This window comes from Carassius auratus, unplaced genomic scaffold (assembly GCF_003368295.1).
Source record: "Carassius auratus strain Wakin unplaced genomic scaffold, ASM336829v1 scaf_tig00011037, whole genome shotgun sequence".
Taxonomy (NCBI): domain Eukaryota; kingdom Metazoa; phylum Chordata; class Actinopteri; order Cypriniformes; family Cyprinidae; genus Carassius; species Carassius auratus.
Genome location: NW_020524164.1, coordinates 18,225 through 38,670, shown reverse-complemented (window position 1 = coordinate 38,670; position 20,446 = coordinate 18,225). Strand labels below are relative to the sequence as shown.

At 38.9% G+C, this 20,446-nt stretch overlaps 1 protein-coding gene across 4 annotated transcripts; it reads left to right on the top strand.

Annotated features, from left to right (window-relative positions):
* The first annotated feature begins 87 nt into the window (after positions 1-87).
* LOC113072940 (ADAMTS-like protein 2) lies at positions 88-20,277 on the top strand. 4 transcript variants are annotated; one of them, XM_026245816.1, is made up of 18 exons: positions 88-186; positions 4,613-4,749; positions 5,995-6,070; positions 6,296-6,398; positions 6,634-6,779; positions 7,233-7,356; positions 8,032-8,112; positions 8,211-8,386; positions 8,503-8,902; positions 12,103-12,442; positions 12,802-12,905; positions 12,985-13,111; positions 13,257-13,470; positions 13,942-14,097; positions 14,197-14,367; positions 14,719-14,895; positions 16,619-16,766; positions 19,814-20,277. In XM_026245816.1, exons 1-18 carry the CDS (start codon positions 88-90, stop codon positions 19,933-19,935), a joined length of 2,901 nt encoding a protein of 966 aa, XP_026101601.1. In that variant the 3' UTR covers positions 19,936-20,277. The 4 variants fall into 4 exon arrangements, with proteins under 4 accessions (XP_026101601.1, XP_026101602.1, XP_026101603.1 ...); XM_026245817.1 differs by having other exon boundaries at positions 118-186; positions 4,618-4,749; XM_026245818.1 differs by lacking the exon at positions 16,619-16,766 and having other exon boundaries at positions 118-186; positions 4,618-4,749; positions 19,814-19,964.
* The last annotated feature ends 169 nt before the right edge of the window (positions 20,278-20,446 follow it).

The following is a 20,446-nucleotide window of genomic DNA, read 5'->3' as shown; positions in this document are numbered from 1 at the left end:
CGTTAGACCTCAAAGTGCGAGCCCCTCTCTCTCTTTAGACTTTGGTTAAGATCAGGGGGGCGAGGTCTCCTTGTTCTCAAATGAACCATGTACTGTCTCTGGACTGCAAGACTCGGACATATTGTACTACACTACTTTGTCTTACACTTATGGATTATTAATACGGCAACAGGTGCAAATGTTAAGGTAAATCGCGTTTATTTTTGTACAGAACGTTGTGAAACAATCTTTGGGCTTGAAGTCCAAAGTTTGATCTACTAACGCTGGTTTGAATAAGCGCTGAGTTACAAATGCCGGTTACAATGCGGGAAACGAGAAGAGCCACTGTGGCGGACGTAACGTCAAACTTTCACACCAAAACACGGTTTTGACCACGTCCACGAGCACTGCATTGCAAAGACCAGATGAGTTCCTTATGTCTGGAATTACCAAATTAAAGATGCAGATTATTTTTTACGATTTTGATAGCGATTTATTAAACCACAAGCACGTTTTGATGTTTCACGAGCATATTTTAACAATTCGCTAGCTAATAATGAATTAAAAGTTAATTATTATTATTGAAAATCTCGTTTTTACTTGGCTTCGAGACTCCGTGCCGATGCCTTTCTTGCTGTTGAATGTTTGAGTCAAGAGTGAGTTGAATCGAGGTGAATCTATGGTGAGAACTGCGACTCATTGCCGCGAATCGATTCTTTCGAACAGTTTAGTTTCAGAGAACCTTATTAAAATATATGTATTCCAGTTGTCACGTAAACTGTTATGCGGCCCGTTATCCTATGTTTACACACTCTTTAAGGTTGCTTTTAATTTTTTCCCAGCTACCGTGTACGCTCTCACAGCTTTCACGTTTTTGTAAAGTTTTATAAATGTTTGGACAAAACTTTCTTAAAGTAATGTTTATGGAACGTTCTTGCCACTTTATTAACATCTGATTTACGTTCTAATAACGTTGGAAGAAAACGGTATGAGCTCAACATGATGTTATTTGTAGGCCTTTGATTGAGGCTCTAATAAACCTTCAAATAATAGGCTATATATATATTTTAATAATTTAATAATTAATTTAAATAATTCAAATCATGGAAAAAAATTAAATAAAACTGTGTTTATAAAGCTGTTATTAAGTCAAGTTGTTCAGGTGCTGTTCATATAATTTGAATATCATCAAAAAGTTGATTTATTTCACTAATTCCATTCAAAAAGCGAAACTTGTATATTCATTCATTACACACAGACTGATATATTTCAAATGTTTATTTCTCTTAATTTTGATGATTATTACTGACAACTAAGGAAAATCCAAAATTCAGTATCTCAGAAAATGTGAATATTGTGAAAAGGTTCAATATTGAAGACACCTGGTGCAACACTCTAATCAGCTAATTAACTCAAAACACCTGCAAAGGCCTTTAAATGGTCTGTGAGTCTAGTTCTGTAGGCTACACAATCATGGGGAAGACTGCTGACTTGACAGTTGTCCAAAAGACGACTATTGACACCTTGCACAAGGAGGGCAAGACACAAAAGCCCCTTTCACACTGCACGTCGGACCCGGCATATTGCCTTCTGTGTGAAAGCAAACACTTCCCGTGATTGATTCCGGCATTGAACCCGGGTAGGGGACCTAGTAACATTACCGGGTTCAACCCGGGATGAGCGCTGTGTGAACAAAAGCCAGATCTAAAGCCGTGTTGAAGTATTGACGCGCGTTATACCTGCTGTTTTGAAGGAAGATCAACGTTCGCGACAAAAAAATATGTGCAAACTGTAATAAAGCAGAGATCGGTTTGTTCCTCACTTTCCGCGCTGACGGCGAGATTGTTCGCTTGCTTCAGTGAAAGTATAACGTTTTCGACTCATACATTACACGTCACTCCCTGCATGTCACGTGTCATTACGGGATCTTTACGGGTTGTGTGTGAAAGCACGCACATATCCAGGATAATCATTGGCAGTGTGAAAGTGCAAAATCTAGGGACCCGGGAACAATTGCCGGAACACTTTACCCATGTATTTCCCGGAATGGCAGTGTGAAAGGGGCTAAAAGGTCATTTGCAAAATAGGCTGGCTGTTCACAGAGCTCTGTGTCCAAGCACATTAACAGAGAGGCGAAGGGAAGGAAAAGACGTGGTAGAAAAAAAGTGTACAAGCAATAGGGATAACTGCACCCTGGAGAGGATTGTAAAACAAAACCCATTAAAAAATGTGGGGGAGATTCACAAAGAGTGGACTGCAGCTGGAGTCGGTGCTTCAAGAACCACTACGCACAGACGTATGCAAGACATGGTTTCAGCTGTCGCATTCCTTGTGTCAAGCCACTCTTGACCAACAGACAGCGTCAGAAGCGTCTTGCCTTGACTAAAGCCAAAAAGGACTGGACTGCTGCTGAGTGGTCCAAAGTTATGTTCTCTGATGAAAATAAATTTTGCATTTCCTTTGGAAATCAGGGTCCCAGAGTCTGGAGGAAGAGAGGAGAGGCACACAATCCACGTTGCTTGAGGTCCAGTGTAAAGTTTGCACAGTCAGTGATGGTTTGTGGTGCCATGTCATCTGTTGGTGTTGGTCCACTGTGTTTTCTGAGGTCCAAGGTCAACACAGCCGTATACCAGGAAGTTTTAGAGCACACCATGCTTCCTGCTGCTGACCAACTTTATGGAGATGCAGATTTAATTTTCCAACAGGACTTGGCACCTGCACACAGTGCCAAAGCTACCAGTACCTGGTTAAAGGACCATGGTATCCCTGTTCTTAATTGGCCAGCAGACTTGCCTGACCTTAACCCCATAGATTTTCTTTTATTTTGAAGAGAAAGATGCGATATGCCAGACCCAAGAATGCAGAAGAGCTGAAGGCCAGTATCAGAGCAACCTGGGCTCTCATAACACCTGAGCAGTGCCACAGACTGATCGACTCCATGCCACGCCGCATTGCTGCAGTAATTCAGACAAAAGGAGCCCCAACTAAGTATTGAGTGCGGTACATGCTCATACTTTTCATGTTCAAACTTTTCAGTTGGCCAAGATTTCTAAAAATCCTTTCTTTGTATTGGTCTTAAGTATTGGTCCTAAGTCTAATTTTCTTTGGGATTTTCCTTAGTTGTCAGATATAATCATCAAATTTAAAATAAATAAACATTTTAAATATCAGTCTGTGTGTAATGCATGAATATAATATACATGTTTCACTTTTTGAATGGAATTAGTGAAATAAATCAACTTTTTGATGATATTCTAATTATATGACCAGCACCTCTATTTATTAACATTTCTCCCTCGAACTTCCTTTTCACTCCATCAATGTTGACTCTATAACCAGTGATTAGTTTTGATTCATGAAGTAATCGTTCAAACAGCTTAACAGAATCTACCGATTCACTGAAAAGATCAGAATCAAAGAATGATTTATTATTTAAAGCTTTAGTCTTATCATGCCATAGCAGTCCATAAACAGAGCATTGTCATTCCCTTGTCTGTTTGGTCTAACATTTATGGGCTCTATTCATACATGCTGTTGGAAAGCAGTATTACTGTTGTGCTAAAAAACATGTTTTGATGCTCAGTTCAGCACATTTATGACCGGTTCGAACTGACTGGCGCCGTGTTCAAGCATCAGCAGACTAAACTCAACTGAAGTGGCATTTGGAAACTCATCAGGCCCATGTGGTCTCCCTAGGGGGTCTCTGTTTTCGGATGTATAAGAAAGTGGGGAAAAGTCTATCGTCTATTTAGAATCTAAACAACCATAGGGCATTCAGATAAAAAACATATGGACATGCAGACTCTTGTTTGGACAAGACCCCCCTAACATCCCCTGTGTTTGGGCCGGGGGACACTGAATTAGCTCTTGCCAAACTATTTGGGTTTGTAGAAATGGGCTGCTAAACTCCCTTACAACTAAACAAACCATAATGCTTTCAACAAGCCTGCAGGACAAATCAGTGTTCTTACTTAAAGGGTCATATCTTGCTGTGAGCCCTGTGCTTCTAAAGAGACTCGGTCATTAAAAAAAAGATACTCAGTGGACATCTATGTCAAAATATCACTTTAAGAAAAGTGGATTTCATGCTTAAATATACTATAACTTTCCAAATGTCATTTGTGGACTAAACAGCACACTATTCAAGTCAACGGGTTCATAGAGCTCTAGGAAGAAAATGGTCATTGTGTAAATCCGCCTCCTTATTTCAAAATCCAACGTTGACCATTAAAGCTGGTATGAGATCAACCATGCTGGGCAGCTCTTCTCTTTTGAGAGCTTCACAAGACTTTCCATGGAGCCGTACCTTTGTTGTGTAAATGTTCACTGATGCCTGGCTTGAAGAGGAGTGATTAACCTGCTTTCTAGACAGGAGTCTACTAAACAGGAGTCTACTAAATTTGCCTACAGTCACTGGCCCTTTCATCTGGGCTGTTAGGGGGGCTCCATCCACCTTCGACTCCATCTCTTCCCTAAAACAAAAACAAAAAATGTCCTGAGAGTCATGACCGCTTTTACCCACAAGTTGCACAGAGAAGTGCTTGTGTCTGACAATAATTGCCATTGTTTACAGATTTTCCATGTTATCATGCAAGTGTGCAGCAGTGAAGCACTGTGTCTCTGTCTTTGCCAGGACAGCAGTGAGGGGAGGGAGGACTTCCAGTCAGATGAGGTAGCGCAGTGGTGGGGTGAATGGAGCAGCTGGTCCACCTGTTCCCGTACCTGCGGAGGAGGAGTGCGCTCTCAAGAGCGTCACTGTCTGCAACAGAGGTAAACCGCTCTCAGCTGCTGCACAACCCCGGGGGAAAAATGACCCTCTGATTCTGTATTAATCAGAAGTGACAGGTCTGATGCTTTGTGCATGGTTCTCCACTATGGGTTGAGAGCTGTCAATTTGACCCTGGTCTGAACCCACTTTTCACACTGTTTAATGTGGGATTAGTTGGCCTTGAATCCTCAGTCTCTTTCACATTTTTACTTTGATTGATTGATTTTTTTTATTATTATTTTTTTTACCAAAATGTGATCTGCAACTGGTTTTAAATGTACGTTTAATTTTTTTAATGTATTATTTTAATTTTTTATTGCATATATTTAATTATGAATTAGTTTATTATTTTGTTCTATCCACTAAAGATAAACCATTTATAGATCAACGTTTACCTCCTCAGTCTATACCCTCACATGAGAAAGGGAGGGGGGGAGTGAGAGGGAATTCCCTTGACTAATATCCTCCAGAGCACCCAGAGGAATGTCATGTGGAATGAACATCAGTCCACTGGCCCACATGACACAGGGAATTCTGCTCAGAATGACAAACATATTTATGAAATGGCTTTTAGAGCAAATGGTCAAACGTTTCGGGGAGATTCCACTGGAGATAAGGGCCCTAGCTGAGCCACTCCAGCTGGCTCCCATTACAATTCCCAGTATGGTGGAGGTAGCGAAAGGTGTGTGTGTGGGACACGGGGGAGGAGACAGAGAGAGCCAGACAGATGAGAAGAATCATGTATGGAAACGTTTAGAGGGATCCCAGTGGCATATGCTGTAGATATGGATGCTGGTTACCAGTATGGGATGCTGAATTATTCCTGTTCACAGTTAACTAGTTTAGTAGCTAAAACTAAAACTATATATAAAAAAATGTAAAGTGGAATTAATCTGAAAACAATTATAAAACTAATCAACAACAACAAAAAGAAGAAATATTTATTTTATATTAACATATAAACATATATTACATATAACATATATTATTATTATTTATTTTTTTTGCATGTTGAGATGCCTAAATTCACTTGTAGCATTTAAAATGACTGATTCATGTTTTAAGTGATTTATTGAATTTAATTTATTTATACTATTATTTAAAGACAAAATAGAATTTAATATCGGCTATGTGTTGGTGGTTCACTAAAACAGTCAAATAAAAATGAGCTCATGCATTTGTATAATTTTGAATTGAATGTCTCATCAAAATGTTGGAGGACTTATACACAGATGACATGTTTTCAGACTGACGTCGACCCAAAACATCAACAGTTCGTTCTGCACGGGACCGTCCAAACAGTATCAGCTGTGCACAAATCAGGTATGGCCTAAAGTTTATGAGATCTTCATAAAGATGGTTGCGTATGATTAAAGGATGATCCATAATAATGTGACTGTGTTACTTTGTGGAATACTCCATCCAAGCCAACTGGCATATCTGTGCATTTTTACACATGTTGGCTTGAAGCTCTAATATCTGCAGGCTGTTTGCCCTGCTGCCTGGCTCTCGAGTTGTGTCTTTATTGTTGTCTGGATGTTTGCCTAGCCGTGCCCAAACAGCAGAATCAGCTTCAAACAGCACCAGTGCTCTCAATTCAATGCCAAAGCCTTCGGCAGGAAGCACTATGAGTGGGTTCCACTTTATCCAGGTAAAAAAAACGTCCCTCTGTGTTTTCTTTTTCCACCTCTCTCTCTTTTTTCTTGTTTTGGCCCCTGGCCAGCTATATTAAAGCTCACAGATGCCCCTTAAAGGTTTATTTCCTCAGCCCATAGTCCCCCATGCACAAAAGAGGCCTCTCAATGCCAAAAAGACCTATTATCGCTAGAGGAATTCTCTAAAGCCAAGATCATACTGATGTTTTGCTGATGTCACCTCCTGTTCAGATGATTACATCAACATCTCCAATAAGCCATGTGACCTCCAGTGCACCACAACCACAGGAGAACGGCAGCTGTTGGTGCCTGCCCATGACGGGACGTTCTGCAGGGACCGGATCTACCAGGGTGTTTGCATCGAGGGCCAGTGTCAGGTGTGTCAGAATAATATTTGGTGAAAGATTATTCCAAGGTTCAAGCAGTCAAGATCCTGTAAGGTGAGAAGCTTACATTAATGCTATATTTAGGTTGCTTGTTTTCAACTGACAAACGCTTTATTGGTTGATGCCCAAAAAAAAAAACAAGAATCGTCATCAGTTCTTTTCAAAATGTATATAGAAACATGGAATCTGTTTAAGCTGAAATGTATATATTGTAAAAAATGTATTTTGAGATTTGAGAAGGTTATTCAATTATTACTGTTTTGAAAAATTAATTCGGTAATCTAAATGTAATAACAGAGGAAATGCGAATGAATAATTAAATATCTTCTAAATATGAGGTGCTGTACGGGTAAGTGTACTCTAATGGGACAGAGATCAGTTCTTTGGGGACCTGTGTTTGTGAGCTTGTGCTCAGCGCTAACTGTTCTATTCTCTTGGTTGCAGGTGGTAGGGTGTGATGGGAAATTGTATTCCAGTAAAACCATAGACAAATGTGGAGTCTGTGGTGGAAACGGAGGTTCTTGTTATCGTGTCTCAGGATCTTACCGGAAAGGGATCACACAGTTAGGTATACATTATATTAGCATTAAGGGGTTGAAAAGACCGTATCTGGCCAAATTTGTTGCTTTTTATCCATGTATTTTATAAATGAAAGGGATAGTTCAGCCAAAAATGAAAATTCTGTCATTAAGTTTGTACCCCCCTGTCATTCCAAACCTGCATAACTTACTTTGTTCTTTAGAACATAAAAGAATATATTCTGAGGAGTGTTGGTAACCAAACAATTTCAGTTCCCATTGACATCTTTAATACTTTTCGACATTCAATGGAAGTCATTGGGAATCGAAACTGTTTGGTTACCAACATTATTCAAAATATATTATTTTGCATTCCACAGAACAAATTATTAAGTTAAACATGTTTGGAACTATATCAGAGTGAGTCAGTAATGACAAAATATTCATTTTTATCTGAACTATCACTTTAACAACTATCACTTTAGCGTTCCTGTCGCTCAATTGGTAGAGCATTGCATTGCCATGGTTGGGGGTTCGGTTCCCCGGGAACACATGATAGGTAAAAATTGAAGTCGCATTGGATAAAAGCATCTGCTAAATGCATAAATTTAATTTTTTTATTTAACAAAGATGTCTCATTTGACAACTATTACACACAAATATTATGTACAAATAATTAACATAACAAATGGCTTAACATGTATTAATTTGTCTTTGTGTCCTAGGTTATGTGTTCATAACCAATATACCGGTTGGTGCTACCGATATCCAAATCATAGAGCGGCGGAAAACTGAAAATATCTTGGGTAAGAGTTTCTTGGGTTAATCTGTCAAAATTCAGGTGGGCACAGAGAAGAGAAGAGAGAGAGAGAGACGATTAAATGTAACTTTCATAATTTTCCAGCTCTGTCTGATGAAGCTGGTCACTTCTTCTTCAATGGGAACAGTGTGATTGACAATCCACAGAACTTCCATGTTGCTGGGACAGTCTTTAAGTATAGGAGGCCAGCTAACCTCTTCTCCGATGGCTTTGAGTACATCATGGCTCAGGGTCCCACCCTTCAGGCCCTGAATGTCATGGTAGGTATATAGGTATGTAAAATCATCATCCTATGTGTAACTATCTCAGCCAGCATGTAGTATGTAGTATATATTTTCTGTTTTTTTCTAAGCACCTGTTTTCTTTTTTTTTTCAGTATTACAACCTCAATGGAAAGATGCCTCACATCACATATGAGTACACAGTTCCTCGAGCTCCGGAGCTGAGGGCAGCACCTCCTATGACCTCTACACCTGAGCAACCTCAAATAAGCAACCTGATGTCAAAGACACCGTCAGAGCAGAAGGTTAACATGTCCTCTACGGAGCTGTCCTCCACTCATAATGAAATCGAGGCTCGTAAGGAGTATGGAAAGAAAGGCAATCAGAGCACTTCACTGGGACTTCAAGATAACGTGGAGGTGCATGTGTGGGAACTTCAGGCCTCTGTAAACTTCAGTGAGCTGCCTGGTCTGGTATTGTTCAGACCTGCCAGTGAGGCTCTCCAGAACGAGCTAGATGCTGAAATGCACCATCTTGAGACACAAGGCAGTTTTGGTATGTAAGCTTTATTCATTGGCATTTCATGTTGCTTTCACACTCCAGGTTTTGGTGCGGACAAGTGTTTGACTGACCATAAAGTTAAGCTTTGTTTGATTTGCGTAAAAGCTGTTTTGCTTGGAAAGTGCTTTTGTTTTTTGTTTTTGGAAAACAGTTCTGTTCATGTGAACTACAGTATGGTTCACGATTGTTGTAAAAGCAGGAATATTTTGACAATATGAAACATGATTTCAAACTCAAGTAAATGTAATGTGAAAAGCAACTTGTATTACATTATATTACAGATGTAGCTACAGATAATCAGTTAATATTAGCTTTACTGTAAACTAGCATTGAAAGGTTTATTAAAAATATGCTTTTTTACTGTAAATACTTAATATATATGTATGAAAAATATTGGTGTTGTTTTTTTTTTTTAATACACTTACATACACTAAATGTTTGGGTTCAGAAAGATGCTTTTTATGTCTTTGAAAAAATGCTCACCAAGTGTGCAATAATAAAACTGTAATATTGTAAAATATGAATACAATTAAAAATAACAGTTTTTTATTTCATGTTATATATATATATATATATATATATATATATATATATATATATATATATATATATATATATATATATATATATTAGGGGTGTAACGATACGCGTATTCGTATTGAACCGTTCGGTACGAGGCTTTCGGTTCGGTACGCGGTACGCATTATGTACCGAACGGTTCGTTGGACTAATTAATTAAATTTGGAAAATAAAAAAGGTGTGTGAAATATAATGTTATGCGTTCAACAAGGTAGCCCAATAACCCAAACGACGTAAAAGGCAATGCCCCTGACACCCCCGAAGAAAAAAAAAAACACCAACTTATATGTTTATGTTAGGCTACTCAGTCAGGCGCTCGCTCACTCAGTACGCGCTGAAGGCTCGGTACGGAGCCCCGCACGTCACCTGTAGGAGAGAAAAAACATCAATCCGTGGCGACGGTTTTGCAATCCGTCCCCTCAGTTTATAAACCGTGCTCATGAATTAATAAACTGTTCACTCGGTTTAACAAATCGTACCCAGGATTAACAAACCGTGCCCACGAATTCCCAGTCCGTGCGTTTAGATAAACCGTACCCTCGGTTTTTGAATCCGTACCCATGAATTCATAATCCGTGCGCACGCTTTCGCAATCCGTTCCCTCGGAGTTGAAAACTGACACGCATTTTACACTTAACAGTGAAACATGCATCTAACTCCGGCAGGTGGGGTGAGGTGGGTGGAGCTTAGTATAATAAAATCACAAAAATAAGTCTTCATGTTAAGAAAGAATTGTACACAAGCATTTCCAAAACTGTCCAAAGGTTATTTAAAAATAAAGCAATTCACAAATTATTTTATGACAAATATTTTTACTGTCTTGTACTCATTTATTTAGCCTACAAATTAAAATTATAAAAAATAACTTTATTTTTATTTGTATCATTATTATATATTATTAAACAGGTTATGCATAAGAATCTTTTATCCAAAATAACTTACAAAAGAGGAAAAAATTACTCCAGAGTCAGTCACAATGCCAGGTTTATTGCACAATAATAATCAAGTGCTATTATAGATTATCAGCAATTGAACAAGATTTTAATGCGCATCTTTCTTATTAAATCTTTGTATTCCACCTCGTACTACACTTGATAGAGAATCACTTAAGACACTTTGCTGTAAACCTATTCCACATAATAATATTCAATAAAACTGTATGTTAACACGTAGGAGTTTGCTGCATGAATCCGTGAGTACGGTTTACAAATCCGAGGGAACGGATTGCGAAAGCGTGCGCACGGATTATGAATTCGTGGGTACGGATTCAAAAACCGAGGGTACGGTTTACAAAATCTAAGTGCACGGATTGGAAATTCGTGGGCACGGTTTGTTAATCCGTGGGCACGATTTGTTAAATCGAGTGAACAGTTTATGAATTCGTGGGTACGGTTTATAAACTGAGGGGACGGATTGCAAAACCGTCGCCACGGATTGCTTTTTTTTCTCCTACAGGTGACGTCCCGGGCTCCGTATACGGACATCACCGCAGCGAATGGTGCATTTACGTTATAGCCGCGGATATGAGACCTTACTCTGTAGTGGAAAACGCAGGTTTTAAGAACATGCTTAATGTAATTGAGCCCCATTACAATATTCCTTCACGAGCTCATTTCAGACAGACCGTAATTCCTGCTTTGTTCCAAAAAAACATAAGCCCAAATAGAGAACCAATTGAGTAAAAACACACTAAATATAAAGAGTTATAGAGTTCCATATAAAAAGAGTTACATCTTTGTATTTGTTCATAACCACTACAACAATATTACATTTAATTTTAAAATTTTTTTTTATAAGGAGCTATTTTTGTTTTATACAGTATGCTGCTAAGAAAACACCATAGAAGATGGGTAAAGAATAGCTCCATCATTGTTCAATGTAAAAAAAAACACATACTTTGTTAGTTTTAATAAATAAAACATTTTTTAAAAAAATCAAGGAAATTTATCTGCCAATTTTTTCTTTTTGCTGTATCTAAAACGTACCGAACCGTACCGAACCGAACCGTGACATCAGTGTATTGAACCGAACCGAACCGTGAATTTTGTGAACCGTTACACCCCTAATATATATATATATATATAAAAATACTCCTGTGATGGCTAAAATGAATTATCAGCAGTCAATTTTCAGTGTCACATGACCCTTCAGAAATCACTATAATTTGGTGCTCATTTCTTTTTTTTTATCAATTTTGAAAACTTTAGTGTTTGTTAATATTGTTGTGGAAAACATCACAGTTTTTTTCTGTATTCTTTGGTGAATATAACATTTAAAAGAACAGCATTTATTTATATTTTACAAATTTTTTTTTATTATTTAATTTAATTAAAAAAATTTAAAAAAAATAAATCAAATTTTACCAACCCCAAACTTTTGAATGGTAGAGTGTATGTTATAAATCAAATTTTACCAACCCCAAACTTTTGAATGGTAGAGTGTATGTTGTTACATGTATAGTACATTCTATAAAAGTTTTTTTTTTTTTTTTTTTCTGTATTAAGTTAATGTATACTGTACAGAAATTATATACTTTGAAGGAAAGCTAATCTTGGCTAAGATGTCATGTATTGATTGATTGATTTAACATTTAAACATGTTTTGCTGTTGTCTAGGCCCTGATTCCAACCTGATTGATGGTGATTCATCTGTAAGTGACTCCAATGACACCTCTACACCGGTTCTGAAGGGTCTCTTCTATGATGGAGCATCATGGCCCTCAGGCTCCAGAAAGCCCTGTAAAGAAGGTTCTGCACACATGGGCTGTACCGTACACAAGCTCAACTCTTCACTGGACAACAGCCTGACACTGGAGATGTACCCGGGCAACCTGGACATCCACGGCCCAGATGGAGAGCGTGCATATGAGCCCAGGACTAATCACTCAACAAATCAACGGTCCAATCTTCTTCAGCTCCACCAGGTGGATGCAGTGCAGACCCCCCACAGTGAGAGGTCAGATGGAGGGCATATGAGCAGATTGAGCCTTTAGATGAATGCTCTGACATATTTATTGACATGGTCTGGCTTGAGTTGTTATGAATGGAAATGTGTTACACCAATCTTTCAAAACTTCACTGCATCCCTTCCACAGGTGTGCTTGTTAGGGTAGAAATCTTTTCCTTTCCCAGCCTTCTGTTCTCAAAGGGAAAGTTAACATGAAATAATGAAAAATAAATGAACCTTTTCTTAAATTATGGATATGCAGGAACTTTGGGGATTTACATTCTCTGCTATAGTAACTGTACTGATGATAATGTGGTTCAATGAATCAAATTCCTGGTCACCATCTTTTTGTCTTTCTCTTTTCTCAGTAATGAGTTTGAGGTGGAATCTCTAGATCGTGACATCAGCATGTCTGACATGTACAGATGGAAGGTTTCTGCGTATGCGCCCTGCAGCTCAACGTGTACAACAGGTGAAATCACAAGCACACACAGACAGTGCGAGACACTTGCATTTTACAGCCAACCTGACATTATACTCCGTTTCTGCAGGCATAAGCACATCTTATGCATTATGTGTGAAGCATGATGGGTCAGAGGTGGATGAGAGCTATTGCGACGCTTTGACCAGGCCAGAACCCACACATGAGTTCTGCACGGGGAAAGAGTGCCTTCCCAGGTTTGATACTGAAAACTTCAAGCGGTTATTTACATTTTGATAGAATTTGCTTTATTATAAGTAAATCCATAATCATAGATGTTTGGAAGCTGCAGATGCTGTTGATAACAGATCTGACTTCGTTGTGTCCTGTATTCTGAGGCAGGTGGGAAACTAGTCGCTGGAGCGAGTGCTCTCGGACATGTGGAGAGGGGTTTCAGTTCCGCACGGTGCGCTGCTGGAAGATGATGGCGCCAGGATTTGACAGCTCTGTTTATGATGAGCTGTGTCTGGCTGTGGAGCTGCAGAAGCCCATCACACGGAAAGCCTGCAAGAGCAAAAGCTGCGGGCCGCAGTGGGAGATCTCAGACTGGTCTGAGGTCAGTGTGTAAAGCCTTTAGTCCCAAGACTTTATTTCAAATGTTCATGTGAATTGAATATTAGCTGCCAATTAGCGTATTTATTATTTATTATTAGCTGCCAATTTATTTAATCTATTTAACAGTTTTCACAATACACATCGCTCCAAAGCGGCTTTACAAAGTAAAACTTTGTTAAAAAGAAGTACATTTTAGCATGCTTTTAAAAATAGCATTTATTACAGAAATAATAAAGAATATGCTTATGTGTGAATCATATGTGATTTTTTTCAGACACTTAAAAAGTTTTTTTATTTATTATATACGTTTTATTTTTGTTTTAGTTTAGTACATAAACTGCATTTTAGTATTTTAGTACATGAAGTAAAAAATAAGTAATATGCTAGCTAAATGCTATATATATATTATCATTTTTTTTTTTTCAGTTATTGCTGATATTATTTCTAGTAATTATTTTTTTCATTCTGACAGTGTTCAGCGCGATGTGGCAGTCGAGGAGTGAGGAGACGTGAGGTGCGCTGCTCTATGGAGGCCAGCCTCTGTAACGAGTCCACCAGACCAGTCAACCAGAGAGAGTGCGAGGGGCCGCCCTGTGACCGCAGGTGGACCGTCTCTGACTGGGGGCCGGTGGGTTTCAGAAAATGTCCTGTAAAATATCACATAGAAATTTAAAACCATTAAACCATTAAACATGACATTATGTGTCTTTGCTTGTCCCTCTCTAAGTGCTCAGGCCCTTGTGGGGAGGGCAGGATGAGACGCTACGTGATGTGTAAGAACAGTAATGGGAAGGTGATTTCTGATGGCCAGTGTGATCCAGAGCTCAAGCCGCTGGCCGTGCATCCATGCGGAGACAAAAACTGCCCCGCCCACTGGGTGGAGCAAGAGTGGGAAAAGGTGAACTGCCCCTTGTACTGAAGTTTATGGTAACTCTTCCCATCCATTGCCTATGCATTGTAATTTTTTGGCTTTTTATCTATTAATTATATTACACTTTACAATAAGTTTATATTTGTTAACATTAGTTAACTACATTAGATAACATGAAATAACAATTAAAATACTTGTAATTTTGTAATTGCTCGTTGTTAATGTTAGTTAAGACATTACTTAACATTAACTAACTAATTACTTAATTGTAAAGTGTTACCAACAATTTTTTTTACAGTTTTTGTTTAATTTAACAATAGCAACTCCTATGTGTTTAATGAGATGTTTACTGTAATATTCTGTCTTGAATATTCCCAGTGTAATGCCACATGTGGCCGTGGGGTGAAGACACGTCAGGTGGTGTGTGCAGGGCTAGAGGGTGGTGTGTACAAGGAGTATCCCGAACGGATGTGCGGCAGAGACCTCAGACCTGTGGACAGTGCGGCCTGTTTTGAGAGACCCTGCTCCAAGTGGTTCACCACATCCTGGTCCCAGGTTAGGAGGGGTTATTATAGTTTACCTGGTTTGGTAACTCTTCTTATTAATCTTTTTATGTTATTTTATGCCATTTGTAGCATAATCACTGGGATTCATACAGGTTCATAGGTTCATAGTTCATACAGTGATCGACTGGACTAAATACTAACAATATAAAAGGATGATACAACATACGCCAAAAAATGTCATATGCCATTCTTAAACAAATGTGTTCTTCACATCAGTTTTGTTCTCTCATTTGTGTTCAATATCCTAAAATATGAATTAAAGTTACAATTGTTTTTGTGAGATATAAAGTCAGAAAGAAATAAAGTGACAATAAATCAAGAAATCATGATAATTGTGAGATTATTGTGGAATTAGTTGTATGAGACAATATAAAGTTAAAAAGTGAGGTAAAGCCACAATTAGAGATATCATGAGAGTTAATTGCAATTACGAGAAATAAGTCACAATTACAAGAAATTGGTATTTAAAGTCACAATCATGAGAAATAAAGTTGTGCAAAACATTATATGTCAAAATTTGGAGATAAAGCCTCAGTCATGAGATAATGTGGGATATAATTGCAATTACAAGAAATAAAAGTTGCGATTACAGAGAAAATTGCAGTTGGGAGAAATAATGTGTAAAATTATTTAAGATAAGAAAGTAAAAATTGTTGGATGAGGCCACAGTTATTAGATATTAGGGGATTTTGATGAAATTAAGAAAAATAAAAGGCACAATTACAAGAAATTATGGAATTTCAAGTTGCAATTACAAGAAATAAAGTAATGTGAGATTGTATAAAGTGACAATTGGGGAGATAAAGCATTAAATATGACAAATGGGAAGATAAATCCTTAGTTATGCGATACTGTGGAATTTAACTGCGATTACAATAAATGGAAGTTGCAATTACAAAAGTTGCATTTGTGAGAAATAAAATCACAATTCTGAGATAAAATCTCAATAGTGAGCTGAAGAATATGTCCAATATGAACACCTCCTCAAGGTGCAATCACTTTTACCATTGCTCAGCAAAATTTCGAAGTGAAAATTCAGTCATTTCAATAAGAATCTGCACAAGTTCATGTGAGGTCTAAAAAGTTCCCCACATTTTTGATGTTGGTTAAATTCACAGTGAAAATTTACTGTGTTAAACTTAGGGATTCAACAATACCATTTTTTCCGATCCGATCCGATCCTGAAAATTCAGAGTATCTGCCGATAACTATCCAATCCAATACAAGCACAGTTTTTTTTAAACAATGTAGAATTTCCACATTTTTCTGTGTTGACCTGATCATCACTATTTTGTGTGTTAAACACTTCTTTTACACATAAATAACTTAATTTGAATTAAAAATAACAGATGTAAAAATATATAATCATAATCTATGACAAAAATACTGTTATAAACTAGGTTAGTGGATAATTCAGCAGCAAAAGATACTCTACATTCTAGAAAAATCACGGGTGCACAATACATTTATAAAATAGTGAAATATTTTTTTTAACAAATAAAATTGAATAAGTCTAAAATCTGGTTAAATGTTACACATTGCTCTTTGTAATAATTACTGGAGCCGCGAACCTGTACAAACGATTCAGAAGTGATTAGTTATGCAATTTGCTTTGAAAGTCATCGCTGCAGATAGGGTGGGATTTCTCGGTCCGGGATAATGGTTCATTAAAATGTTTGCCTCTCTCAACTGTTTGTGAATGTGCCCTGCAGTGCAGTAAGACATGTGGAATAGGAGTGCGTGTGCGAGAGGTGAAGTGTTATCAAGGAGAAGAACTGGGCCATAGCTGTGATTCAACGCTGAGACCAGAGGCCAGGCAGAGTTGTGAGGTGCAGCCCTGCACTACTACTGATCCACCAGGTACTGTTATAGCAAACCACAGCCTTACAGATACAAACAGATTGAGTTCCCTTTCAGTCGGTCACTCTCGACGTCATGTCGGTGACCGACGAATTCAGGGATCCCAATGGACATTGGCACGCGATGACTGCATCCAGATGCAGCATGATCACAGTGTGAGCATACCAGCTTTTCGCTTCACAGCCAAGCGATAACATCATCCTGCTCCTACCAGAAACTTCTGTGAACAGCGAGTTCAACTCACTCTAGGAAGCTTTTTGTGTTGGCGGACGGCGCTTCAGTGGTGGTCGTTCCTGTGTCGAGTGGGTTCCGCACTTCAGGCTGCACTACCCCCTGTCATGCTGCAAGCGACAATGTCCCCTGTGTGTCTCAGCACGTAAAAGAGCATTTCCCTGAAAGAGCAAATTTCTCTAAAAGAGCTTACATGGGTGCATCTTTGTAAAGATGACGGATTGTATTTTTAAAGATGCTGTTTAAACCGTACGTTTCTATATGCGGCCATTACCTGGTGAGGTGTGATGGTCATGATTGCTGCCTCACATGTCTGGGCGTTAAACAGGTTGAGGTGTTACTGCAGGTTCAGCAGGCCAATGCACTGAAGGACCTGCATGAGGGTGGTCACGATACGCAGGTCTAGAGTTCTCTGGGTCATGCAATGTCCATGCTTGTGATCCAGGAGCGTCATCTCTGGTTGTGTCTGGCTGATATGAGGGACACTGACTGAAGGTACGGTTCCTCAGTGCCATGTCCCAGACCGGCCTCTTCAGTTACGCAGTCGAGAGCTTTGCCCAGCAGTTCTCGGTTGCACAGAAGCAGACTGCCAAGGGCAGCGCCCTGTGACTCCACTCCAGAGCCGCATTCGCAGCAACCTCCAGCCAAGCAGCGCCGTGAAACCGGGCATAGGCAGGCCACCCCACCCATCCAGGCTCCTGTCTGACCTGGTGTTAAGCAGGTGGCCCTGAGACGGGTGACCCAGAGATAGAGGGATCTGCTCTTCGGGAGATGGTGAACGCACCTTGATGAATCCGTGAGAATCAGTAGAGGGATGAGTTCCAGATGTAGAGACCTAAGTAGATCCCAAATTTGTAAAGTCCACGGTATAGCCTTAAAGCCTGTGTTTTCCTGGGCAGACTCTCTGCCATTTTCCAAGAGGGCTACAATCACCTCTGATCTTCCATATGCACCTAAACGGTTGTTCATGTGTGTAAGTGCTTCTGAAACCTCCTCCGGGAAGGATGGGACTTCTGCAATGTTCCTGTTCCAAGTGGTACAGGTACGTTTTCCCAGTGTTATCCAATCTCAATGAGTGGGTAATGCTACGACAACAGTGACTGGCCTTCTTGTTGCGAGCACTAACGTTCAGCAGAAAGGGGCGCAGGCGGCTCGCACAGGACACTTGTAGGGTCAGCATCCATGGCGCTTTTGTAGGGATCACCAACATCTAAAGTGATAGACTGAAAGGGAATGTCTTGGTTACAAATGTAACCCTCATCCCCTGCAGGAAGAAATGGAGATGTCACAATCTGTCACCACGGCTGCTGTACCACCGCTGAGCAGTCAGGTTCCCGGCTCGACTCCTCAGTGAAATCTCGTATGTGGTGCACCGGCTGCCTTTTAATGCTCATGCTGTGATAGGCTGCAGCTGGATGCAATCACCGCATGCCAATTTCCATTGGCTTGTTTAGTTTATGCTCAAAGTAGATTGGTCTCTAGAAGCGAGATCCCAATTCGTCGGTCACTGACTTGACGTCTCTGTTCCCTCCTTCAGGGAACAAGGGTTACATACATAACAGAGACAGTCTCCAAACTAACTTGAGACTGTCTAAATCTTAAGTATGCATTGCAGACTTTCAACAAGGCAGGCATTGAGTGAATTGAAAAGAAATCCAATCTATCTTTATTTGGAAAGATGCTGTAAGGACACACCCTGGCATAGCTGTTATTTGATCATGCCAGTTGTAAGTAGTTTACGGCGTTGTACCCTTTAATGGAACACATGAACGAGTGTGTGTTAAAACACTTGGCTCAATGAAAAGCACATGTGGATCTATTTTGGCACAACACAAGCTAATTCCTGTGAAATTTAGACCAGATTAATGCTTTGTTGTTTTTAAGCTTCACAAGGCAAGTGCATCAAGCATGTCGTCAATTTGGCAGCAAATTTTGTGCTTTTGGACAGCAATGATATTCCTTAGAAGAGAGAATTTGGTACGTAACTGATGTTCATTGAAATATACAGTACTTAAAGCACTTTCCTTGACATCTCTGCAAATATTTTCCTAATGAAGGTGAAGTGTGTCTGTGCCACAATGGAACTGACAAAATCATGATTGTTTACAATAATTTCCCCTACACTTTCCGCCCATTCAACTGTGTTCCATTTTTTGGTCAAACAAGCAGACTTTATTGGAGCAACAGCCTTGTGGGAAGAACTTTGAAATATAGTTCAACTGTGCCTGGTCCTTTAACTGTCCTGTCCCAGTATCGCTACTGTTCTCCTATCTCATTATTTTCTTTATCGTCTAAATTGTCCTATCTAATAAAGGCATATAAAAACGTTTTAAATATAAGTTTAAAAAAAAGGTATCCCTGCCCCAAACTGTAGTAGAAAAAAAATCTTTTAAAATTTATATATGCATATATTAATTTATTTATTTACTCTGTTATTAAACTGGGATTTTGATATGGGAATAAATAAACATAAATATTGCATTTATGTATTTATTTATCGTATTAAAGATATTTTAACCTGGGAATAAAAAAAAAAGAGTAAATATTTAAATGTATGGTATTTAAGTAGTTTTTATTTTTATTTGAGAACAATTCATGTAAATGTGTAAATGTGTGTATGTTTTTACTAAATAACTTTTTAAAACTAGCATTGAAAAAGTACATTTAAATATGAATTTTATTTATTTATAATATTTGCTATTGGGATTTGAACATTTAAATACATTATTTGATATTGTTAATTTAATACAAATTAATGATGTAAGAATCATGTTTTCATATCTTTTGAATATCATGTCTTTTTGTTTTTCTCCCAGCTCAGGATGCTTGTCAGGATAAAGTGACAGCTAACTGTGCCCTTGTCCTGCGGGTGAAGTTGTGCACACACTGGTACTACAGGAAGGCCTGCTGTCTATCCTGCAGGAGCAAGAGACAGTGAAAGCTGTCTGGCTCCTCACTGTGGTCTTGCAGTTAATGTGAAGACCCTCCTCCATGTACTGGATGGGCTGAACCCAGAACTGTACCCCTCCCTGACCATATCCAGCCCTCAAACTACATTGCTGTTAATCTCTCCTCCATAAAGAAAGGTGCTATATCAAAAGGGCACTGGCCCTAGTCGTGGTCCTGCAGGGACCTGGTAAAGGCAGCTCCTGTTACTGGACTGCAGAGGAGCTGTGGGTCTACTGATGAAAGACACACAGTCCTCTGATCAAACAATTGTATTGTGTACTGTAGAAGCCTTGATTCTGCTCTTACACACTTCAAAATAAATACACACACATAGTATGATATATGTACAAAGTTTTTTTAAATTTTGTTTGTCTTGGTGTAGAAGAAGAAATAAAACTAAAGTGGGTTTGTGATCTGGGTTGTAGTTTTTAATACACAAATATTCACACATACTGTAAACATTCATTCAGTATTTTCATGCCTTTGTCATTGAATATTCT